This window comes from Sinocyclocheilus grahami, unplaced genomic scaffold, assembly GCF_001515645.1.
Source record: "Sinocyclocheilus grahami isolate Dianchi unplaced genomic scaffold, SAMN03320097.WGS_v1.1 scaffold93.1, whole genome shotgun sequence".
In the NCBI taxonomy this organism is placed as follows: Eukaryota; Metazoa; Chordata; class Actinopteri; order Cypriniformes; family Cyprinidae; genus Sinocyclocheilus; species Sinocyclocheilus grahami.
Genome location: NW_015505272.1, coordinates 1,106,850 through 1,127,817, shown reverse-complemented (window position 1 = coordinate 1,127,817; position 20,968 = coordinate 1,106,850). Strand labels below are relative to the sequence as shown.

Here is a 20,968-nt window from a genome sequence, read left to right as displayed (position 1 = left end):
CTTATGTCAAAAGATCAAGGGAAGTTTGGTTTCTCAGTTCATGACTCCTTTAATGGTGCTCTCTATGTTTGTGCATTTATCAAAATTATGGTATACCATGTCAACTTAAGGCTTTCGGAAAACCAGCCATACTAAAGTCTTCAGTTTTATTGCTGAAAAAGATGTAAGTATCAACAATCATGTAGCGCTTTGAATATTATGCCTGTTCAAACAGAAATGAGATGGCTTTTAATCTACAGAAGTCGTATAGTTCTCACACAGTGCATGTTTGTACCCTGTATCGACTCTTTCCTCTGCGAGAACACAGTAAGAAATCCTCGCTCAATCACACACCCACAGACTCCCACGCGGCTGCATATAAGTATGCACACTCTCTCCCACAGACAACTAAAAAGACACAAAGGAAAAAATGTGGGCTAGTCTATAAAGAGTACAGACAGGTGTAGAAGCAGTCGATAGGGATACTGAAACTCCTTTGGGGAGAGGAACCCCAGAGGAATAGAAAATGTAAACCAACCAAAATGGATATGAATAAATGTTATCAGCACTGCTGTAACTGATGATCAAAGTCCATTTCCCAGTATTTTTTTTTTAAATAGAAATGGCTATTTTTGATTAGAAAAGCATAAAGATTTTTAGAAATGTGTAGGTGGAGATTTCCAGCTGCTTATTTGAAACATAAAGCTAACACTAATGTCAATGAAAACTTTCCTGTGCCTGACTGATTTTATTTGTGCATTCTTATGAAGTCCAAAACTTTTTTTTTTTTTATAATACCAGATTTCTGAGGATTGGGCATTTGCTGAAAATACAGCAAATAGACACCCTTAAGCTTATAAAGACCATGGAACAATCCGACAACATCATGATTTGATTTTGAGTCTTTTGTTGTTATGACATTGTTTTTGTATTAACTGCCTTTATGAAAGATTAATTACATCAACACAGAAATTATATGGGGAAATAACACACTTCTGGGACTCATGAAGTGCTTAGAAACAGACATGAATTATAAATACTGTATTCCTGCTAATGTTGTGCCCTGGATCAATATCATAATCGTATCATTTCTAAATAAATAATCACCTTAGAGCAGCAACAAACTTGCTGCATTTGTTCGTCTTGTACAAGGGAAGCTGATCTTTGTTTTGTTCAAGCTGGATGTAGTTGATTCAGTGCATATCCTACTGATGTTTTCAGATTCCAATGATTTTGTTTGTGCGTATAGTATAAATAATGCAACAAAATGCAGTTAGATTACAGTAGTGAAGCCTTTACTGTTGCCATGCAGTTTAAATGCTGATAACACCAATTCTTTATTTTTATATTCCTTACACTACCCAAAGACTAATTGATGTTTCTTGGTCTTGTGTGTAGTTCATTCATATCCAGCATATCTGATGAGCTGACATTTTGATGAATGAGGGGCAAGGAGATGCACTGTCTGTGGGGGCTGAGTGTGTAATTTTCAGAAGAGACTCAGGTGATAGCTTCAGGGTACAGAAGGAAGGATGACAAAGTAATACTGCAAGTTTCTTGTAAGTATAGTTGATGATTTTTGCTTTGTTTATATGTTTTTAGCTTGAGATGTCTTTCTGTCTTCAGCCAAAGAAATTAGTCAGTCAACAGATTAGTTGTCAACACTTGAACTATTAAAAGAGTTCGTTCACCCAAAGTGCCAATTGTGGCTCATCTGTTAATTATTTTACTCACCATTATTTGTTCTTTTGTGAAACTTAAAGTAGATGTTTAGCTGAATGTCTTGATTGCTCTTTTCCATACAATGGAAGAAAACGTGACCACACTCTAAAAATAATGTTTCTTTATGGCCATCTAAGGTTCCATTAGAAACCTTTAACATCCGTTAGGGTTGCAAAAAGGTAGAACATTTCCAATAAATTTTGGAAATATTCCAGAAATTTTAGAAACTTTCCAGGATTTTTTTTGGGAAGATTCCAGGGATTTTTGGAAATTTTCCACCCCTCCAACATCCATGCAGTCTTTCCATTGCACAAAAGTTTATTTTATACTGTAAAAAGTTTCATCAGATTAGTAAAATGTTGAAATGTTGAGAAATGGTTCATCTATGGCATCTCTGCCAAAAATAAATAACTGTATTTTTAAGAGCATATGGGCTGTTAAGCTAGCAGACAAGATTGAGAGTGAATAGAGGAGTCTGTTCTGTCCACAAAGCTATTAATGCAGCTTCAGAAGACGTAAAGAATAGATCATGTCTTGACGTTTGTTTGACTTTTTTGTCCTTTTTGACAGTCAGCATTGACATTTTACATCTTGTTTTGTGTTACACCGAAGAAAGTTATGTCATGGACATAATTTTCATTTTAATGTGAACCATCCATTTAATTTTATTGATTGATATTGCATGTAGTCTGCATTTCAGTGTTATGAAATGTAAAATTCCGTATTAGAGACTCAAGCTTAGAGGTGACCTGCCTTCTCAGTTATTGGGCCTCGCCTTTGGAATGACTTGCCAGTTGAGGTTAGAACGGCCCCTAGCCTGACTATTTTTAAGTCTCTTTTAAAAACCTATTTGTTTTCATTGGCCTGTTAGGAATTATACTCTTTCCTATTGTATTTCCTATTTGTTTTATCTTTCTGGTTGCAGTTTTTGTATTACTAACTTTATGATGTTGTTTCTTATTGTGAAGCACTTTGGTCAGTCTTGTGGCTGTTTAAATGTGCTATATAAATAAAGTAAACTTGAAACTTGATTTTGACATTAGTGTTCCATTTGATATAGTTTTTTTACAGCATCAGATCAAATGCTTGATTACTTGTAATTGATACAGCCTGAACTCAGTTAAATATATTTACTTAATCAGCACAGACCAGATGATTTATTACTCATCTTATTGTTTGTGTCTATTTCATTACTGTTTATTACTATTTACTATTACATTACTATACATGACATATTTGAAAAAAATTACATCATTCAATTTCGATTCAGTTTGCAACCTATTGCTAAATGTCATCTGATATGTAGTGAATTTTTTGATTAAAGAGAATTAGTCTATTGGATCTCTTGAAGCTGTTCTTATGTAAGGACACCAGAAAATTGCTTTTTACCCCACATAAGTTATTGATGTTGGTGTGCTGCTAGTCTTATTAAAGATTATACTGAGAAAGACATGCCAATAAGCTTGTATCTCTAACAGCAGTAATATCTCATTCATTATTGATCGGTTTACATAGGGACTGTGACCAATCTCTAATATAATGTTGTTGATGTAGTAAGGGTGTTTGTAAGGGGTTCAATCCAAGTATACTTGGAGCAACACTTACCAGTAGACATGTTATTTTCACAATGTCTGTGGCTCCGTTTATCTGAAAGTAGGCATTAATGTGTGCTGTGCATAGGATTGATATAATCCGACTGAGAGACTACAACATGTAGATAATCTTTTCCAGCGGACATAAAAAAAAGCACACAATGAGGTTTGCTCTCATAAAATGAGCAGGTACAGAGTTAAGGAAAGGTGGCAGTATGAAGTCTGTTTAAACAGATGCCAGTCTAAATCTCTGAGTATACTGTAGGTGCAGTTATGTGTTTTCTGAATATTGCACACATGCTTAGTTTCAGACCCGAAACATACTCTGAGCAAATACGTGGATGCAAACATTTCTAGCTATGCAAGCTCAAGGTTGTGCGTCATCACTGCAGTTCAATTCGGACTGCAGTTTCATATTGCAGTGGAAATACATGGTGCTATTTCAGCACAAGCGGTGTGATAGTTGAATTTTTTTTTTTTTGTAATTTGGCATCAGGCATTAACTGTAATTAATGCCTTTAAGACGAATGTAGCACACACCCTAAATGCATTAAAAATCAAGGTGTTTCGCATCTTTATTAACAGAGGCCTGGCGTGAGTTTGTTTTTCCAATTAGGGAAAATACATGCGTTGGGAAATCCCACATAATTCACAGCAGATCATCGGATGGATGTGTTGTGGAAAAAAGTTAAAGTAGTCTTACCTTTTCTACTGCACTGCACTTCACTCTACGACCTGTTTTATTGTTTTAATTGTCCTGTTCAGGCCCAGATAGCGCACAGTAATGTTTTTTACAGCATGAGCTGATATAATAAGCACAACTAAGATAATAGGGCAGCGAAAATGCTTTTTAAAATGGAAAATGTTGGGGTGAAAAACAAGCAGGTGTTTCTGATATAGTTTAATTTGCACTCCATGATTTGCATGAAATGACAGAGCATGTGGAATGTGACATCTGTCTTTTCATTACATTTAGTCCCAGTTTGTTTTGCCAGACTCTTGCTAGTAATAACAGTTCACAAAAACAGTCAGCATTATATGATTCTTCTTTCTGGGAAATAACATACTCATCCATTAAAAAAAAAATAAAAAATTCAGTGTGACATCTCTGCTCCAAAACCCCCGTGAGCTGCAAAATTATACTACCTTCTAAGGGAGTATTCCCTTCCTAGTATATACCTTATTTTTTTTAAAACAGATTTATTTATTTATTTAACTTAAGGTTTTAATCGTAGATATTGCTCTGTATTGCAAAAAAAAAGGTTGTAATGATGGAAAATTAATCTAATTTGTAAATTTATGTAACAGATATGTTGACAAAAATATTTTACAAATAATATATTAATAACGTCATCATTATTTATGACATTTACCAAAAATATTTATTTATTTATTTTAACATACATTATTCACCTTATTTTTCAACGCCAAAGTTATTTTCTGTGACTGCGCGACATTTCTAATTTGTTAGCTGCTAAATGTAAATAACTGGAAGAAACAAAGCACAAAGTACAGTAAACTAAAATTATTTACAGTTTGTATTTCTTGCTACAAACCAGTGTTTATGATTATGATCAATTAAAAATAATATAATAACAAATACCCATTTGCAATATCAAGCAGCATAATGGACTGTTTTTGTTAATGCTAAAATAACTGAAAGCATCTGAAACCAGAACCTTTAACACACACTCTCAAGTTTAAAATATGGTGGATATAAAATATTAGTTTTATTTGGTACTGCAATGTATTAATAAAAATAGCACCTCCAGGGAAATAAAAAAAACACGATTTTATCTGTTTTGGTGTATAGTACATCTGTTTTTGTAAACATAGTGTGCACACCTGTAAACTAGGGGTGTGCTATATCACCATGTTTGATCGTGGACGATGTCTCCACAATCTGCTTTTGAAGGAATATTGTAGTATTGAGCTACAGCACACATGCTATTAGTTACAGTTCTGGTGCCTCCATCTCAATAGACTGTACTGTACAACGCGACATACATTCACATCAAATGTTAACTGAGCGGTAGTGTTAGAAAGTAGAGCGCAGTAGAGAGCTTTAAAGCCTTGCCGGTTAAACATTTCATTCGCATGCTGTTCTGACATGTGCCTTTTCTGAGCGCGAACACCTGAAGTGTGCGCGCACTAAAAAGCACACAAGGTTTACATATAAACACAGTTGGTTATGTCTAAAGGGAAAGTAGACAGTTGAGAGAGAAATGGATGCGTGCCTGTATATTAGATGCTTGCAGGTCTTAAAGTGATAGTTCACCTAAAAATGAAAAATCTGTAATTATTTATTCACGCTCATGTGGTCCCAAACCTGTATTAATGTATTTCTTGTGCTGAACACAAAAGAAGGCATTTTGAAGAATGTGGTTAACCAAACAGTTGCTGGTCCCCATTGACTTTGATATCAATATATAATATATACAGTGAAGTGTATATTGTTTTATTTTTATATCTGTTCATTCATTTTCTTGAATGCAATGGTTAAATACACCTGTTCCTGAAAAATAAAGCACTGTTTGTGTTATTTATATGGTATGTGTATTTAAATGTGTATCTTTGTTCTTATTTTTTAATAACAAAGATAAAATAATGACAACAATTTTTTTTTTAAATCTCCGTCCACTTTGGCCTAAATGTCTGCCATTTATTTTTATTTTATATTTTCTTACTTTATTAGTATTTATTTTTAAAATAGGGAAATTAGTTTGGCTGTACTGCTCAGGCAACTTACAAAATAGTAAAACCAACATGACAAAGAATCGTGATAAAATCATGAACCATGATTTTCCTGAAAAAAAGTGATATGCTATTTTTGCCATATTGCCCACCCAGTGTTCCCTACAAAACAAACTAAATATTAAACCATCCACCTAATATCGATCTGTTAATATATGCTGAGCCATGACCATTGACGTCATGATGATATTAGATTACACATTTGCTCTCCTGACTGCAGTTATTAATAACATTAAAGAATCGCTGCTGGCTTTCTCATTACTGTTCACACCCGAGTGGGAGTCATGTCATCCTGTTGCTGCCATCAGGCTCCGAGATACGCACAGCTGGACACGGTGTGCTTGTGTTGATAAAACATCATGCTAAAGAAACAGTGATTTTATCAAGTATCCTTGTGTCTGATGGTAAAGATTTCTAACTGGGACTGAATAGATGTAGAAATGTCTAGAAACAACCGTGATCTCAGGAAGGGGGTAACTGTTGATCTTAAAATTACGTAAAATTAAGTAAGAAAAGGCGGCAATGTAGTTAGTCTGGTTGATTTGGTGCAGACACTTAAAACTGGGTTGGTGTCAATAAAAGAGAGCAGTATTTATTTTAATTTGCACCCACATTTCAATGTCTACAGTGAAGCAGCTGCTATTATTGAACAGCTATTGTTAATTATTCATATTAAGAAACTATTTCCAGGGCAATGACCATCCTTTTTTTTCTTTCTTCTGCATCTTATGTAAGCTCATCCATCTTCAGACAAAAGCAGATGATCACAAATTCATACAAATTTATCACGCCCCATGACAGTTCCACCACCATGGCGCCTCTAGAATTATCATTACCATTACGAACGAGATCAGACATAATGTGAATCTTTTCCAATTATACTGATGTATTTCAGCGTTAAACTACAGTAGTTTCACAGTGAAAGTTATTTCGTCCCTGTGTTCCTTATTAACAAAATGCTTTGTGAGGAAATCCTCCAGCTCAAGATATTTTTTATATTTTTACTAGATTAAGAGGAGAGATGGAGAAGCTTATTCCCAGCTGTTCAGCTTTGATAATTGGCCTCAGAAATAAACTCTAGATTGGGAGCATTAAAACGAAAGGTCCCCACAAAAAATATTGTTTTGGGATGTGAAGCCTGCTGTTTTGTTGCTTTGTGTTATTGCGAATCATAATTTGTGTTTTTCCTTAAAGAGGACATGAAATGCATTTTTAAAATGATTTTATTATGTTTCCTGTGGTGCGCTTATTTTTTTTTCCTCATCAAAAATGGTCATAATTTAGATATAAATGGTAATTTTCTACCCTGAATTTAACCTGAAATGAGCAGTACATGTGAACTCTCTTGAAAACTTTTACTGTGTTTTTACTATAACAGTCAGCAAGATAAATTAATCATGAAACGTGTTGATTATAGTGTTATATTTAGAACTACTACCATTTGCATGAAAGGTCGCAGTGCTGCACTGTAGCCAAACACAGTTATATGTACTGAGAACATGATGCAATGATGTTCCTATTGTTTCGCTGACCATTATTATAACGTAGCCTTTTTTTTTTTTTTTGCAAATCCAAATGGAGGCACAGAAATTGCGCACTTCAACTTTAAGGAAGTGATTTTACACGTAATATTTGTAGATACCAGTGAATAGTAAAAATCAATTCAATCCACACATTCTCCCGCATAATCAACACTCTTATAACACTCTTACTCTCCCACAATAAGTCATAAGAGTGTAAGTGCTGGACATTAATCAAATGGAAAAAGATTCATGAATGCTTTCATCATTTGTACTTTGTACGTTTTTCCTGTGATTCCCAATCACAGCCAAGTGTTTTATTTTTAAATATATTGTTAAAATTCCCTCTGAATATTAGATATTTCTCTGTGTGCTCAAAGGGTTCAAAAATGTTTCGCCACTGGTCCACATGTTCAAAGACTAACTGAGATTCCTATAGTCTGTGTTGATAATGTGATCAGTAGGAGAACACTAAACTAAATTAGTTCCATCTGATCCTTGTGTGGTGCAACTCCTCTTGTGGAGGCACAGATCAGAGACAAGATCTGGGAGCTTGATGTTCGTACTGCCAAAACCCTTCCAAAAATAACAGCTTAAACCAGCCTAAGGTGTTTTTCTGCAGAGTGAATGAGTGAAGGGGAGTGACAGCAATTTCTCCTCTTGCTGAAAGTGTTCTGTAATCACTCCACTCCAGCCACACTCTGGGTTTTCCATTTCCCGCTCCATACTCACCAGTGATAGAAAACACATTTCATGTTCCATAGCAAAATTTGCAACTAGAAAGTTATTTTTATTTTTCATTTTTTATATCATGTAATATAAGATAAAAAAAAAAAACAGTACTTGGATAAGTCTTGCTTATTGAAACATTGAAACCAAACAAGACAGCAAACATATTGCTGTCTTGTTTGGTTGGATTGAATCAAACTCAAATTCGATTCCCCTCTTGGTGTGGACCTTTTGGGCAGGTGTGAATACAGCAATCGCACTCGGGTGTGCACCAAACAACCGTACCGAGACCCAGCTGAAGATGTGGTCTCGAGCGGCTTCTAAACGAATTCTGGTACAGTTTAATGGATGAACCAATGAATGGATGACCTTAAGCACACGTGTGGTTTTGTTTACAGTTTATGGTTCACTTGCAAAAAGAGCAGTGTGAAAGCGAACCGCACCAAACCCAAAAATATCAACATTGTATTTGGTCCGGACCAAAGCAAGTGAACTAGCGGACTTCCCTGGTGTGAATACACCCTAATATTAGCCTGTGAATGTACACTTGGTATATATGGTAATGTCTCAGAGTAAGACAGCACTTTCAAAATATTCACATCTCACTCCAAACAAAGTTGAGACCAGATTTTGCTCTGCATGTAAACCAGCATTCTTGCAGCTTATTCTTTTAAAATGTATTTTATTCCTGCAATGGCTAGCTGAATTATCACTGTTGAAAACAGTTGTGGTGCTTAATATTTTTGCGGAAACCATGATACATTTTTTTTTCCAAGTTCAAAAGAACAGAATTTATTTGAAATATAAATCTTTTGTAACCTAGTAAATGTCTTTACTGTCACTTTTGATCAATTAAATGCACCTGTGCTGAATTAATTGATTTAAAAAGTGAGAAAGAAAAAAACTGACCTCAAACTTTTTAATTTTAATCAACATGATTGTAACAAAGTTTGTAGATCGGGAAGAAGGAGGCGGGAACCGGCGAACATTTAAAGAACTTTAATAAAATAAACAAACACAAAATGAAAGTAAAGCGGCAGCCCCTGGCGGATGACTGCCGCACACAAAACACAAAATAAAATCCAGGCCTGGTCCTCTCTCGTCTTTCAGGACCAGATTTTGCTCTGCATGTAAACCAGCATTCTTGTAGCTTATTCTTTTAAAATGTATTTTATTCCTGCAACGGCTAGCTGAATTATCACTGTTGAAAACAGTTGTGGTGCTTAATATTTTTGCGGAAACCATGATACATTTTTTTTTTCCAAGTTCAAAAGAACAGAATTTATTTGAAATAGAAATCTTTTGTAACCTAGTAAATGTCTTTACTGTCACTTTTGATCAATTAAATGCACCTGTGCTGAATTAATTGATTTAAAAAGTGAGAAAGAAAAAAACTGACCTCAAACTTTTTAATTTTAATCAACATGATTGTAACAAAGTTTGTAGATCGGGAAGAAGGAGGCGGGAACCGGCGAACATTTAAAGAACTTTAATAAAATAAACAAACACAAAATGAAAGTAAAGCGGCAGCCCCTGGCGGATGACTGCCGCACACAAAACACAAAATAAAATTATTAGCCTGTGAATGTACACTTGGTATATATGGTAATGTCTCAGAGTAAGACAGCACTTTCAAAATATTCACATCTCACTCCAAACAAAGTTGAGCTTCGGGTTCCCTCTGCACCAATCACATACTTTAGTTTGCTAGTCTTAGTATGTTTAAACTTTTCTACCTGGTCAGCAAGCTGATCTCCCAACTGTCATGTGCCAAAACCCTTCTAAAACCAACACAAAAGACCAGTCTAAGCAGCACGGCTGTAAGATCGGCATAGTTTGCTTGGGAAGAACGAGTTCACCATAGGCTGGTTTATGCTGTTGGTAAAGACTGTAACAGCCTATACAACTTTTAAAATCTGAACAGATTTTAAAACACTACATGACTTTGTAGATGGTTACAGAAAAATAGAATAGGGAATCACACTACCAGACTTTCAAGTTATTCCGAACCCAACAAACTTGCATAGAAACATGCAGCTCATTGCTAGGAAATGCATGGCAAATGAAAACAATGTGGTTTAAAATTGTTCAAAATATGAAACGTTTGATATCTGTACACAGGACAGAACCATAGTTTGAAGCTAAATAATCTGTACCATGTGTGGTTTTCTGTCTTAACTCCAGCTGACTAAAATTGTAAGCTAGCATTGACTTATCCAGACTGCAAATCAGGACAAAAATCTGGGGAAAAATTATGTACTGTATTCCAGCCTTAATTTCTTCAAAACTCAAATATTATTGACAGACCACTTTATTCTCTGTGTTAAATGTTATGTGGGTGTCAAGAAATAATTGAGGTGGGATATTACAATAGATTCTATAAAAACTTGATTGAAAGCTTGAAAAATAGTGCGCTGTCACCCTGAGAAAAAGCAGGACTTGCTCCATTTCTTTTACTGCCATCTGTCTGTCATAAACATACCACAAAGGTGTATTATGGCAGCAACAAATATTGCTTTGTGATTGATTGCTTTATATCTTGGCTGTAGCTGCAAAGATAACTACAGACATAGCGCACAGCTAAACCTCATGATTGTAAACAGTATAAGTAAGCACCCAGCAGCAGTGAGAGCAGAAAGCATCATCTATTTCATCCAGATGGCGAACATCAACACTTTTCCTGAAAAACCAACAGCAAAGCTGACAACTTCATCTCTTCTTCCTTCATCCAATGAGAGAAATGCATAAAACGGACAAGTGCTGCTAATCGAGACAAATACTGTATGTGTCCTTCTTAAACCGACCTCCACTCCACTCTTAAAAATAAATATTTCAAAAAAACATGTGTGGTCTCCCAATCCAGTTAAACTCAATCTGCTCTGTTTTGCTGGTTTTATAGGGTTTGAGTGCTTGTCAGGTAAGAAACCTGGCTGATTGACAGGCTAAGTGTTTAAACCAGATCAAACCAGCGAAAATCCTCTTAGGTTGTTTATTTTTCTACATATCATTGTCATTTACAGTGCTGAGATGACGCCAAATATGATATGCAAAAGGTGAGCCAAACGACAATTTCCTGTCAACGTAATAGACGTGGAAGTTTAAATGAAGGCGCTCAATGAATAAATGGTTCCCCAAAGAAGCTTTCAGTAAACAGTTCTTAAAAGAAGCCGTTTTTCTTTCTTTAAAATCGAAAGAACCCTTTTTTCCATTATAAAGAACCGTTTGTGGAATGGAAAGTTTCTATGGATGTTAAAGATTCTTCATAGAACCATAGATGCCAATAAAGAACCTTTATTTTTAAGATTCACTCATTCCAAAAGTGTGTTTTGCAGTGATGCCATAGAAGAACCACTTTTGGTTCCATCAGTTCTTAAAAGAGCCATTATTTTCTTGGAGTTAAGAATATTTTAATGACCTAAATATCCTGTTTTTACTATAAAGAACCAATGGAAAGGTTCCATGGATGTTCTTGATGGAACCAAAAATGGCAATAAACAAACTTTATTTTTAATATAGGCCCGATTAGTCTCTGTTTATTCTGTTTTGCTGGTTTTATTGGGGGTTTGAGTGCTTGTTGATTTGGAAAACCAGCTAGCTGACAGGCTAAAACTGTTCAAACTACATCAAACCAGCAGAAATCACCTTAGGCTGTTTTTTTTCAACATATTATCGTCATTTACGGTGCTAAGATCATGGCAAATATGATTTGCTAAAGGCAAGCCGAACGTATTCATAACATAACTCCTGTCAGCCTAATAGACAAGGAAGTTTAAATGAAGATTGGCAAGGCGTTGAACGAAGAAAACAGTAGTAATGAATGCAGAGCCAAAAGCATTATTGAGCGCCGTTGTCATGGAAACGAAATTTGTTAGGTAAAGTGACGGTTTAAAAATATGCTTGACACTTGTTAAGAAATGTTATGCAAGAGGTTCTGTCTCTCTTACCCACCCGCTCTGTTTTTCCCTTCTGTAGGCTTGGCAGATGTCCAGAGCAAATTACTATTGCGGATACATGCAGCGATGAATTTGTGTATTGGTGGAGGGTTCGGTGACTAGATTTAGAGGTGTTGGGCCAAACCTTCAACCTGCTCACCAGGCCTGTTGGTTTGTGTTGGCCTTGGGCACTAATGTGGCGGCATAGTTCAGTGCCCTCCTGTGAGTCAAACAAGAGTGTTCTGTGTGTACGGCTTCCATATAAGAGCTCAGCCCAGAATAGACACTCTTCATATAATTCAGTGCTTTGGGGCATGGCCTTGTGAATACAGGGCTTCAGAATTTCACAAATGTATAATTTGTGTGAGGGAATAGGTTAGGGAATATTTCAGTCAGACCGTTCCAGGGGGAAAGACCGACATAACTGCTTGTGAGTGGAGGGGTCACCGGTCCATTCTCACCCGCATTGAAAAGAGCTCATGCGTGTAAAGGGGCAGAGCGCCGATGATTTAGTTTATTAGGTCAGCGTCCATGTGGGCTACTTCTCCTCTATTTTTATTTATTTAGTTCAAAGAGAATATTTGGCTCTATTAATAGTATATCAGTCTTTTTGCTTAGTTGTAGTTTGGGATTATTGTTATTTTATCTAGAATTAGAATGTTATCTAAACTTAAGTATGACTGCATTTATGCAGTCTTGCACTGATTATATTTAATAACCAGACAACTTTTAAGTCATGCAATGAAAATTCTGTCATCATTTACTCATGCTCAAGTTGTTCCAACCCTGAGTTTAGAATGTTGGTAACCAAACAGTTGACGGTAGCCATTTACTTCCACAGTATGGAAAAATACTATGGACGTCAAAGGCTGCCGTCAACTATTTGGTTATCAACATTTTTCAAAATATATTCTTTTGTGTTTAGCAGAAGCAATGAAATCATACAGTTTTGGAACAACTTGAGGGTGAGTATGATGAAACCTGATCAGCACAAAACTGTAGATTTTTAGCTGAGTGACCAGATTTTGCTCTGCATGTAAACCAGCATTCTTGTCTCGTCACAATGATCAATGAATTTAACATTTTCATTGGCAGTGCAGCACTGACTCAAATGGCTGAAATGGAGCTTAAAATCTGTGGCCAGTGGGCCATCTTTATTGTTGAGGCCTGATGTGGTTTTCTTGCCTTGTCAGGTTTTTAAAATGAGCACATTTTTGATAGTTTTCAGTAATTTTTTTTCTATACATGTACAGTAAATATACTCTTGTTACCCGACTATTCTAAACATGTCCTGAAATGATTATCATATGTTGATTTTATATGATCTTTTCTTGTCAGACCATTTTTCATTTATAGAAGTTGATCTCCTTTTTGAATGTTCTTTTTGTGTAAAATCTGATTGTCTTTCTTAGAGAGTGTTATGAGTTTGAGCAAATTACTTCCTGTTATCGCAGGAAATATCAGTATACACTAGAGCCTTGCAAAAACCATTTAAAAGATTACTCCAGGGCTTATGATTGCAGAGATGTAATATTGTGTTCTGTATTAACTCTGATGTCTGTGTATTTGTTTTGACTTTGTTTTCATCTCATCCTGTCACCAAAGCTGCTCACAAACCTCTTTAGTCTGTTGTTTGAAAAAAAGCCTCTGGGTGCTGCAAATATTGTAGCTGGTTTAAACCTTTGGCACAATACGTTTTCAATTATTAACATTAGTTAGCTGTATCAATTAACATGAACAATGAACAATACATTTACAGCATGTATTAATCTTAGTATAATAATAATTAAAATAAAATAAATAATTTTTTTATACATTTTAACATTAACAGAAGCTAATAAATGCTTTAAGGATGTATTGCTCATTGATAGTTAATTTTAGCTAATGCATTAAAGGCATTTTTTTTCTATACATGTACAGTAAATATACTCTTGTTACCCGACTATTCTAAACATGTCCTGAAATGATTATCATATGTTGATTTTATATGATCTTTTCTTGTCAGACCATTTTTCATTTATAGAAGTTGATCTCCTTTTTGAATGTTCTTTTTTGTGTAAAATCTGATTGTCTTTCTTAGAGAGTGTTATGAGTTTGAGCAAATTACTTCCTGTTATCGCAGGAAATATCAGTATACACTAGAGCCTTGTAAAAACCATTTAAAAGATTACTCCAGGGCTTATGATTGCAGAGATGTAATATTGTGTTCTGTATTAACTCTGATGTCTGTGTATTTGTTTTGACTTTGTTTTCATCTCATCCTGTCACCAAAGCTGCTCACAAACCTCTTTAGTCTGTTGTTTGAAAAAAAGCCTCTGGGTGCTGCAAATATTGTAGCTGGTTTAAACCTTTGGCACAATACGTTTTCAATTATTAACATTAGTTAGCTGTATCAATTAACATGAACAATGAACAATACATTTACAGCATGTATTAATCTTAGTATAATAATAATTAAAATAAAATAAATAATTTTTTTATACATTTTAACATTAACAGAAGCTAATAAATGCTTTAAGGATGTATTGCTCATTGATAGTTAATTTTAGCTAATGCATTAAAGGGATAGTTTACCCAAAAAATGAAAATTCTGTCATGAAACCCAGAAACGTAGTAAGGACATTGGTATAATAGTCCACGTGACATCAGTGGTTCAGCTGTAATTTTACGAAGCTACGAGAATACTTTTTGTGCACAAAAAACAACGACTTATTTATAATGACTTTATTCAACAATTTCAATTGCGCTGCTGTCTATGCAGGGTCAGAAAGCTCTCAGATTTCATCAAAAAGGTATTACAGGTTTGGAACGACATGAGGGTGAGTAATTAATGACTGAATGTTCATGTGTGGGTGAACTATCCCTTTGACTAATGTCAATGAGACCTTATTGTAAAGTGTTACAGTACCAACATTTCTAACAGACACCACAGTGGCTGGTTGTAGTAGATCTGCAGGATGCTGCAGATGAATTTGGATATTTAAAAGAATAGTTCACCCAAAAATAAATATTTTGTCATCGTTTACTCACCATAATGTTGTTCCAAACCTGTATGAGTTTCTTTCTGCTATTGAAAACAAAAGAAGATATTTTAAAGAATGTTGCCGACCAAACAGCTGGTAGACATTGACTTCCATAGCATTTTTTCCATACTATGGAAGATAATGTTACTGGCAATTGCAGAAGAAAAAAAAAACAGACAGAATTTTTTATTTTTAAGGGTGAACAAGTTATCCCTTTAAGTAGGTTCTGCTAGGTTTACCAATAGTTTACATACATTCCCAGAAAAAAGGGACAAACTTTACCTTATTTTCCCCTAAACAATAAAAAGGTATATATTAGTACTTTAAAAGTACAAATTAGTACCTGAAGTGCACATATTAGTAGGGTAGTCTTTCTTAGAGAGTGTTATGAGTTTGAGCAAATTACTTCCTGTTATCGCAGGAAATATCAGTATACACTAGAGCCTTGTAAAAACCATTTAAAAGATTACTCCAGGGCTTATGATTGCAGAGATGTAATATTGTGTTCTGTATTAACTCTGATGTCTGTGTATTTGTTTTGACTTTGTTTTCATCTCATCCTGTCACCAAAGCTGCTCACAAACCTCTTTAGTCTGTTGTTTGAAAAAAAGCCTCTGGGTGCTGCAAATATTGTAGCTGGTTTAAACCTTTGGCACAATACGTTTTCAATTATTAACATTAGTTAGCTGTATCAATTAACATGAACAATGAACAATACATTTACAGCATGTATTAATCTTAGTATAATTTTTTTTTATACATTTTAACATTAACAGAAGCTAATAAATGCTTTAAGGATGTATTGCTCATTGATAGTTAATTTTAGCTAATGCATTAAAGGGATAGTTTACCCAAAAATGAAAATTCTGTCATGAAACCCAGAAACGTAGTAAGGACATTGGTATAATAGTCCACGTGACATCAGTGGTTCAGCTGTAATTTTACGAAGCTACGAGAATAATTTTTGTGCACAAAAAACAACGACTTATTTATAATGACTTTATTCAACAATTTCAATTGCGCTGCTGTCTATGCAGGGTCAGAAAGCTATCAGATTTCATCAAAAAGGTATTACAGGTTTGGAACGACATGAGGGTGAGAAATTAATGACTGAATGTTCATGTGTGGGTGAACTATCCCTTTGACTAATGTCAATGAGACCTTATTGTAAAGTGTTACAGTACCAACATTTCTAACAGACACCACAGTGGCTGGTTGTAGTAGATCTGCAGGATGCTGCAGATGAATTTGGATATTTAAAAGAATAGTTCACCCAAAAATAAATATTTTGTCATCGTTTACTCACCATAATGTTGTTCCAAACCTGTATGAGTTTCTTTCTGCTATTGAAAACAAAAGAAGATATTTTAAAGAATGTTGCCGACCAAACAGCTGGTAGACATTGACTTCCATAGCATTTTTTCCATACTATGGAAGATAATGTTACTGGCAATTGCAGAAGAAAAAAAAACAGACAGAATTTTTTATTTTTAAGGGTGAACAAGTTATCCCTTTAAGTAGGTTCTGCTAGGTTTACCAATAGTTTACATACATTCCCAGAAAAAAGGGACAAACTTTACCTTATTTTCCCCTAAACAATAAAAAGGTATATATTAGTACTTTAAAAGTACAAATTAGTACCTGAAGTGCACATATTAGTAGGGTATCACCCCAGTGACAGTTTTGTACCTTTTGAGAGCGTAGAGATGGTTTTGTGAATGTAAGAATGCCTGGTGCCTGCTGCAGTTTTGTGATTATATATGTGCGCATACATACAGTATACTGGATGCATATACACATCTGAACACACAAACAGTTCTTTCTCTCTCTGACATATACAGTAATTGGCAGTCACAAACTGACTCAAACATTTGTGCTGTATTTTGTCTCCTCGCGAATCTAGCGATGACTCAAAGAGCAGTAGTGGAGCTGTGTTTACTGTTGCATGACCAGCTGAAGTCGCTCATTTCATTAGTGTCGGCTGCAGATGTGAAATAAATGCAAACGTCAGATACACAAACAAACGCAATATGTTCTGCTTTCTGACCCCTAAGCCTTTAAATTTGTAGATTGCATTTATATGCATAACGATGCCTTATGAAATTATATAAACTAGTTAGAATTATTTATATATTTTAGATTTATTTCCTGGATTCTAAGTGTATGCTAATTCCGGCACCAAGGGATGGAAATGATCAGCTTTCTTGAAAGCTTTCTTCTTTCTTCTTAGACTGTGATTGCATGCTCTCAGTGTCAGTTAAATGCTGCTGAGTGTTTTGTTTTTTTATTCGCAAGTTATTTTCAATGTTAGAAAAAGGCAACATTTTTTAAATACATGTCAGGCTGTGGTTAGTAATGCTTAAGTTTGACTGCCTTGATGCAGTTGATATTTCATTAATAATGTATTTGAAGCAGCACCAGTGTATATGGTTATGCAGGGATTGCAGTAATAGTTCATTCTAAGCCGCATAGTGCTCAGACTCTCATAACCCTGTACCTGTTTTATTTCACAATGCTTGTCAGCATTTGTGTATTGGCAGTAAAAGCTTGCTGTTTCTAATACAGAGCAGGTGCTCTGATAGCTATATCTAAAAGCAGGCCTCTTGTGATGGAAATATTTCTTCATGTTTTAGATTGTAGTGCTTTGGACAAATAAGGTAGAAAATAATGTCTGAACTGCTTTTCTTTAAAAAAAAAAAAGGCTATTCTATTTTTTTTATTTTTGTTGTTTTTTTTGCAACCCTGATTTTCTAGCAATATGCATCAAAATTAAATAGAATGATTAAATTATTTTTTTATTTTTTCATAATCAACAAGGTTGATTATGAAATGCTTTGAACACTGCATTTTGTGGTAAAACTGAGATTATTTATTCTCTCCATTTTGTAGAAAAGGATCCAAATTGTGTGTAGTCAAGAGTTTCACAGTTTTAAGGAATGTTGTATATATATATTTTTCAATTGGACAAAAAACTGATGGTAAGAGGGTTGCGAAGAAAATGTGGGAAAACTTGTCAGCATTTGTGTGTTGGCAGTAAAAGCTTGCTGTTTCTAATACAGAGCAGGTGCTCTGATAGCTATATCTAAAAGCAGGCCTCTTGTGATGGAAATTTTTCTTCATATTTCTTCATGTTTTAGATTGTAGTGCTTTGGACAAATAAGGTAGAAAATAATGTCTGAACTGCTTTTCTTTAAAAAAAAAAGGCTATTCTATTTTTTTTATTTTTGTTGTTTTTTTTGCAACCCTGATTTTCTAGCAATATGCATCAAAATTAAATAGAATGATTAAATTATTTTTTTATTTTTTCATAATCAACAAGGTTGATTATGAAATGCTTTGAACACTGCATGTTGTGGTAAAACTGAGATTATTTATTCTCTCCATTTTGTAGAAAAGGATCCAAATTGTGTGTAGTCAAGAGTTTCACAATTTTAAGGAATGTTGTATATATATATTTTTCAATTGGACAAAAAACTGATGGTAAGAGGGTTGCGAAGAAAATGTGGGAAACATGTAAATATAAAAAGAATTAAATAGATTCAACAGATTATGTCAAGATGGTGACATTGTTTGGGTTTTATTGTTGAATACAGTTGAGAAAGTTAAGATGTGAAGTGAGACAGGCCACAAATAATACATTTTGATGTGTTAAGCTGCTTTTCATACAGCTATTTTACTAAGCATCAAATAGTTAGCATCAAATAGTTTTTACAACAAAAGATGCATGTAATGGTTTAAAATAGAACATTAAAGTTCAGTTGGTTCAACACACACACACACATACACACAGGTTTGTTTTTATGGTTTATGGGGACTCTCCATAGGCATAATGGTTTTTATACTGTACAAACCATATTTTCTATTGTCCTACACCAACCCTACCCCTAAACCTACCCCTCACAGGAAACTTTCTGCATTTTTAGATTTTCAAAAAAACTAATTCTGAATTATTTATAAGCCTCTTGAATTACGGGGACACTGAAAATGTCCTCATAAATCACCTTCTCGTTGTAATACCTATGTCATACCCATGTTATTATACAAATGTGTGTCCTCATAAACCACATAAACATGCACACACACACACACACACACACACAGGCTAACCTCTCAGTTTGTATCTGTCTGTCTATCTCTTTAGCATTATTTTCTCGTCGTCTTCGGGCATGATGGACAGAAGCCTCTGGAACTGCGGACAGAGGAGGAGTCAGACTGTGATGAATGGGTGGAGGCCATCCAGCAAGCCAGGTAGTGGGACTGTGTGTATTTTATTTTTGTATCTTGCTCATTCAAGGATAATATTTAGAAGCGCTAAAGAAGCTTTACTCTCAGGCTGAAAGAATAAAATCATCATAATAAGAAAGAGACATATCAGAGCGGGTTAAGTCAAGCGCATTGTGCATTTATTCCTGTCACTGCAGAGCAGCACAGCAACAAATAAGCCACACTGAGGTTGACAGCACTGTTGTTCTCCTCTCCCTGGTGCTCAGACATGCAGCCTAAGATCAAACTTTGCAGTCAGGTTTTATACAACTCATCTCCAGGAGACAAATCTCTAAAGAAAGCTTAAACTGCTTTATTTGTTGTATCACAGATCTGCCTTAGAGCAAGACTGAATATTAAGCTATAATTTCAGACTGTGGAAACCCTGTTGCCAGGGGCGTCATGCACCAATTTTTTTTTTTTTTTTTTTTTTAAGATGTACCAGCCCTTTCTCACTTGGTGCCCTAGGCAAGATCACTTAAAGATAACCTTTAGCAGCTTGAAAACTTTTTAGCCACTTAGTAGTTCATTATGCATGTATAAGTCTTTTTTTTTTTTTTGCTGGGATTCATTTTTCCCGCTTTCTGAAGTGGGTTTTAGTATTTCTTTTCCAAGTAGAATGTTCGATATTTTATTTTTTTATTTTTTTATTTTTTAACTTCCCTTCATGCCTCTTCTTTCTTTCTTTCTTTAAGCTTATTTCATAATATTTTCCATATTATTTGTTGCTGTATTTAGCTATATTGTAATAGTTAACGATAGCTTTATTGACTGAAAATATACAGTATGTAAATACAGTACTTCTGATAAAGTGACTAGGTCTAGTGGTACAGTTTTCTTTTTGCATATACATTGCATTACATTAATGCACATGCTTTTATCTAAAGCGACTAAAAATGAGGAACATAATAAGCAATTCAATACAGAGCCAACAAAATTCATAGTATACAATGCCAGGTTTATTAGAAAGCTACATCAGGAAACAAGCTAGAATAGAGGTGAAATGCAGAAAGAAGAGAAACAGGGATCCTGAGTTGAAATCAGTTTTTTTGGACATGACACCATGACAATACTATCCAAACTCATGTCATTGGTTGAGCCGGGCTGATTGGGATGCTCAAACAAACAAAGCAATGTTTTGAAAAGCCTCATTGTTTATACTTTTTGGGGAATCAATCTTATGAATGGCTTATATATAGTTGTGAAAGTATTTTAACATTGAGATAATTATACGCTTCACTTAAACAATGAAACAAATACAGTTTTAAGTCTGAGTGGGAAAACACTAATTTATGATGTTATGACAATGGTTTGTTGTTGTTGTTAGCAACTTACGCAAAGACACACACACACACACACACACACGCACATAATATTCTGCAGACACACAAACCCACAGAGATTTAAGGCACTCAAATGCAGACACTAGAGATTTATACTCCTCATACAGATTT

General features: G+C 34.8%; 1 protein-coding gene across 1 annotated transcript in view; it reads left to right on the top strand.

Annotated features, from left to right (window-relative positions):
- LOC107587539 (ras-specific guanine nucleotide-releasing factor 2-like) overlaps nt 1-20,968 on the top strand; it is a 56,948-nt gene that overhangs the window by 3,654 nt on the left and 32,326 nt on the right. Inside the window, exon 2 of the mRNA XM_016275354.1 lies at nt 19,393-19,499. Coding sequence (XP_016130840.1) covers nt 19,393-19,499 — 107 coding nt within the window. The remainder of the gene's footprint in view (nt 1-19,392; nt 19,500-20,968) is intronic.